Source organism: Gossypium hirsutum, chromosome A09, assembly GCF_007990345.1.
Source record: "Gossypium hirsutum isolate 1008001.06 chromosome A09, Gossypium_hirsutum_v2.1, whole genome shotgun sequence".
Lineage (NCBI taxonomy): Eukaryota > Viridiplantae > Streptophyta > Magnoliopsida > Malvales > Malvaceae > Gossypium > Gossypium hirsutum.
In genome coordinates this window covers 70435578-70441258 of record NC_053432.1, presented here as the reverse complement: position 1 = coordinate 70441258, position 5681 = coordinate 70435578, and the positions used below count along the sequence as shown (strand labels likewise).

Genomic DNA, 5681 nt, shown 5'->3' with positions numbered 1-5681 from the left:
GATTCTTATTCTTATCTGGCCAAGGTTGAATGGGGGACAATAGGGATACTAAATGGGATTTAATTCGGAAGGTACGAGTGACACAGAGAGTTCAGAATTTTTTGTGGCTAGCTTTATGTAATAGCCTTCTGACTAGTATGGAGGGGGCAAGGAGGGGTCGCCTCTTGCAGCCTTTGTGGTCTATTGGAAATGGAGCAATGTTGTTTGAGATTAACTAACTCATCTGCCAATTTTGGTGGTATGGAGAATGGAAGATCCCTATCTATGTGGTCAATGACAATATTCAACATCTTTGCCCATTCTCCAGTTTGTGCTGATGGGTCTCGATTTGAACGGGACGTTTATATGTGTTCTGTGCTCTACCCCGAATCTAGTTGATAATCTAATCCATGACTTTGAGACGGACTCGCTTAATGGTGATCCTTGCGAAGGTGAGGGCTTAATTTGCCTCTAGTTTCCAACAAGGCATTTGAGATGTAAAAGAGGTGTGAGGATGACGATTTGTCAACTGATGTCAATATTAATATTAAATCAAAAAAAGTAAAAAGTAAAGTCTCCAAGCAACAAAGAAAAATGAAAGGAAAAAAAGTAGAATATGCAAGAATAAACTTCCAAAGCTTGATAGTTTGGGGGAAAAAATTGCAAATGAATCTTTATTCGACTCTAGTTTTTTTAATCAGAAAGTAGGCAAAGGCTAGAGATCTTATAACGTCACAAAATTTTCGGTATTAGAAATAATATTATTTCAAAGTTTAGATAGTAAATCTTTGGAGAAAAGAAATATATCATGAGTGGGATCAACAAAGAGGAAACATGGAGGAGGAAGTGATGGTGCTGAGAGAGGTTAGTTCACCTTATCTGGGCAGAGAGTCGGAGAGTAGAGAGAATGAAAGTGGTGGAGGTGAAAGCTAGGAGTAAATTGGTAGAGTGTAAGTAAGTATGTTAAAGTGCCGGCCTCTTCTTTATCATCTTGGGGACTATTTATTGGTGAGGTCTCATATTGGGTGGCATTCACGTGGCAAACCACTATCAGGCCATCATTATGGGATGTGTGGGGTAGATGTCCTTGATGAAATAAGAATGTCTATAATGTATTTTGTCATTCTTTCTGATTCGAGGCACAAAAGTATTTAAATTTATATGGGGTTTGGTGACTAAAAAAAACATATTTTTATAAGAAGGCCCGGAACAACGAATGGTAGCTATATTTTGGAGAGCAGCTGATTGGCTTCCTCAAGTAGCTGTCTCCCGTCTGGCAGGGTGGTTGAACGAGGAAACAAGGCTTCTGGTGATCTTCCAATCTGTAGTGGGTGGAGTATGCTCCTCATGTAGCATTCTATATTGCCACGTGTCCCCATTGACGAGGTATAACAAGTGTGAATGTAACTTTTGAGTTGAGAATAAATTGAAATTGAGGTTGAAGGAATAAAGACGGGAACATCCAGGAATTAATTGGGTAAACATGGTAATTGGGGAATGACTGCTTTACATTGACATAAGCTAAGGAAGACTTAAAAAGAGAAAATGTACTGAACTTAGGGGATGACTTGTTTTTTTTTTTTCTTTTCTTATTTTGAAACAAGTTTAAATTTACATTAATTAATTTTTATTTTATATTTAACTATTATAACGCATACTTGGTGACAAAACAATTTTTAATATATATATAGAACTAATAAATCTTTTAATTTAAATACATTGGAATTTAGAAAACTGGCGTATATAAAACAAACATAGAAATTTTCAGGAAATAGAAATAAAGTAATACAAGTAAATCAAACACAACTTACTTCATAAGCATTGGGAGAAAACGAAAATTGAAGTTTTATTCCACCGTATTAATGCTTTATTAATTATGATATAGGAGGTGCAATTTTTCTTTTTAAATATAATCTCCAAGTCTAAAAGGAGCCGCTATTCATCCTGGGAGTATAGAACAATACTGGTCTTCCATCCAATGGTTGAGTTGGCCTTGCATTTGCTTCAAATCCCTGAAAAAGAAACTCAAAATTTGTACTTCGGTTCAACTAAACTTGATTTAATGAACACTTACGTCGTGAACAGCATCCCTTAAAGCCTTTACTTGGTCCCTCGAAGCAGTTCTCACCTAATATAAGAAACAGCAGTAAATTAACTAAAGAAAGAAAAAAAGACCAATGTAAAGTAAGATGATGTTTGTTGTTTAGTTAATATTATGAAATCTGCTATTGAAATTACCTTCTTGATGACAGTCCAAACAACACCCTCAGTGCATGGAGGAACTGTAAGTGAACCCATATATCTGAAATACTTTCTGCTACCAAATTTTATATCTCCTGGATTAACCATCCCCAAATGCTTCTCTTCTTTTCCATTAATGGTTTTTATGTGGTGGAAAAGCTGCACAAATTAGAAACCAAAACAACTTACAAAGTACCCTCAAATCATTTATTTTTTCAAATGTATATGAACTATTAAAAACAGTCAAGGGAAGGGAAGCTGTTGAGTAGGCATACCCTAGTGAGGAAGGGATCAGGTCGACCGTATTTGTAAACAATTGCAATAACTGCAATCCCTCGATGAGCACTTATATGAACTAAATGAAGCTCCAGCTCATATCTGTTTTACAAAATAACAGAACCAAAATACATAAAGGACGGCTGTTACATGTATGATGGCCGATGAGCAAAATACAATACATCAAACTGAGAGCATATAAAGATGAGATATACCTGGTTTCATTAAATGTGTGCTCGGAGGGTGAATGCCAGTGACACTGAAGCAGTTCATAATCAGTGCCATTTATATTAATTTTTCCTGCTTCTCCTTTCCACCTTACCTGTTGGTGAATTCATCATCACTCAATACACATTAATCGATGTTCAACAACATATTACAAATTGAGAGTGCATAAAGTTGTAGAAATTTACCGTAATGTCATGTCCACGGTTCTTGACAAGAGCAGGAGCTGGTTTATAGTCCCTTTTCAATTTTCCCAGATTAGGCTGAACTTGCAGTTTTCCGGTGAGAAGATCTATTGGAGACTGCAATTTCCCAGTTTCACAAAGTTTCCAATCTGGATTTAGATGCCCCCATTCCTTTGGTCCCTTTCCACTTCCTTCACTGTAAGTAAATGGACATTCGTTGCCTGTCCTCAGAAGAAAAAAAGAACCAAGATTTAATATTTAAATAAAACTGGAAATAAATGAAAATAGGTTAAACTTCATCCAAGGTTACTCAAATGTTGTAAGTTTTACACTTTGGTCGCTCAACTTTAAAAAATCACAAATTGATCATTGAATTATTCAAAAGTTATAAATTTGTCACTAAACTGTTAACTTTCTAACCAACTTTAGATGTGGGGACAAATAAATTTATAATTTGGTCACTCAACTATTAGTAATATACAATTTGATCACCATACTATTCATAAGTTTACACTTTAGTCATTTAGTCTTTACACCATTACTCCTTAACCCGATAATCCAAACAACATCAACAATAACTCAAGCCTCAAGTCCTAGTAAAGCTGCTGTCAGCCCCATGCCTCACCTCTAATCCAACCAACTTGGCTGGCTTTCATTCTTAACCCACTCACCATTTCCCCTTTGATCAAAATCATAACCTAAGAAAATTCACAATTAAACTATTCATACACCCTTTCTTGAACCAACAACCAAATATTACCACAACCACAATCAAAGATCAAAGGCAGTAGAAATACCCCCCAAAAAAGTAAATAGGAAAGGATATTTTCTTCCTTCACAACTACGCGAAGAAGGTGGTCCCTAGAATATTCGAATAGTTCAATGACCAACTTATAACTTTTTTGAAATTGAGTGACCAAATTATAAATTTACTAATAGTTGAGTGACCTAGGATATAGTTTACCCTATGATGAATAGTGAGTTAACTGCCATTAAACATCCATTAACAACTTAACAACCCAATGACTTAAATTATAACTTTTAAATAATTGAATGACCAATTAGTAACTTTTTGAAGTTAAGTGACCGGTGTAAACTTACTATTAATTGAATGACCTTAGATGTAATTTACCCATAATAATAAAGGATGAATTAAAATTAAATAAAACGTGGGTTTTCACTAATTTTTATGAAATTTTGTGCCACTAATTTTTTTATTTAAGAAAAAAGAACAAAGTTTGCTTCCAAAGGATGTCAAAACTAATTTAAAACATGAACTACAGACTTTTCCATTATAATATGCATCAAACTTTTGAAGCAATTAAGTAATCTTCCTTGTAAATAAAACCAGGTATAAGATGAATGAGACATGCAGGAGAATCCAATCTTTTCTTTTTATATCAAGCACAAAGAAAAGGTTAAAAAGTAGACAAAGATAAAATGTCAAGTACTGGCAGGAGAATCTCCAATCAACTTCGATATTAGCACTCAAAAGAATAAATAAAAGTAAAAACCCAGACAGAAGGAAAACATTTAAGGCTTTTGTGAATAGAACCTCATTGCAACTTTCTAACTCTGTAAAACTATGATTATATTTTGTTGAGGAATCCTTTGAGGAATAATTACATAAGGTTTGGTTAAAAGCCCAGATTTATGATCATAGCGATCAAGTCTGAAGTCTTAAAGCAGCTGAGAAATTGATGGCGAACCGAATATAACAAACAAACAAACAAAAAAAATCAAACTCATTTTTATACATATAGGAAGATATGTTCCTTTAAGTATATATATATAGTATATATATATAATATAGTTGAGTGTACTGTGTACATGTATAAGATCACTCTTCAATTTAGGTACCAAGTAGTGAAAACACATACAAAGAAGAAAAGAGAAAAGATATGTTTCCTTTAACCATTAAAGTATGTCACAGTTAGGTTGGAGTAATTGTTAGAATGGTAACAGGTGGAGACAAGAAGATGACCAAATTAAAGATATGGCCAAAGAAATTAATAGATGATTCATAAAATACAATGGCACCATTGAACATGGTTTATTTGGTTAACTATATATATAAATTCATACCTCTAATAAATTACAAAAAGGTTGTCCTTAAAAGGCATTAAAATTAAATAAAACAAAGGTTCCCAAGCGGACAATATTTATAAACATGCAAGGAAAAACAAAAGTGAACAGATGATATTGCGAGTAATACAAACAAGAACAAAAAAATGGGATTCAAATCTATTAAAAGCTAGAAAATATAGGTTTGATATATCTTATTATAATTAAGAAAAAAGAAAGAAAGAAGAGATGAACCATACCTACTTCAGCAAAAGATGCAATGGCTATTGGAAGAAGATAACAGAGAAAAGAAATGATGAGAATGGAAAATGTGATGGGTTCTTCATAACTATAAACGCACTTCATTTTCACTAAGTTTTATGTTATTGTTTCGGTTTGCTCACAAACATTCATTTTCCTTTGAAGGCATATTTATACTGAGAGTGGGGCAAGCTGCTGCTGCTTTTTTTTTTCTTTTTTTTCCTTTTTCTATTTCACTATTCTTTTAACTATTTATGCTTTAATTATTAAATAAAGTATAGGTCAAATATGTGTAGATACTCTAGTAATTAAATTCTAATCAAATTCTAATTAATGATGGGTTAATTAGGAATTAGGGCTAATATGCTAAAGTTATAAATATTAAGGTTATGGTTCTCAAATTATATACAAGATATCTTTTCGAATATCCCATTTTAGTAAAGAAAGAGC

The 5681-nt window shown here is 33.3% G+C and overlaps 1 protein-coding gene across 1 annotated transcript; it reads right to left on the bottom strand.

Annotated features, from left to right (window-relative positions):
• Window positions 1-1686: 1686 nt before the first annotated feature.
• Window positions 1687-5433, bottom strand: LOC107890319 (alpha carbonic anhydrase 4). Its single transcript, XM_016814786.2, has 7 exons — window positions 5231-5433; window positions 2910-3127; window positions 2712-2818; window positions 2496-2598; window positions 2218-2379; window positions 2054-2107; window positions 1687-1991 (listed from the first exon to the last, which is right to left on the bottom strand). Exons 1-7 carry the CDS (start codon window positions 5334-5336, stop codon window positions 1902-1904), a joined length of 840 nt encoding a protein of 279 aa, XP_016670275.1. The 5' UTR covers window positions 5337-5433; the 3' UTR covers window positions 1687-1901.
• Window positions 5434-5681: the final 248 nt, after the last annotated feature.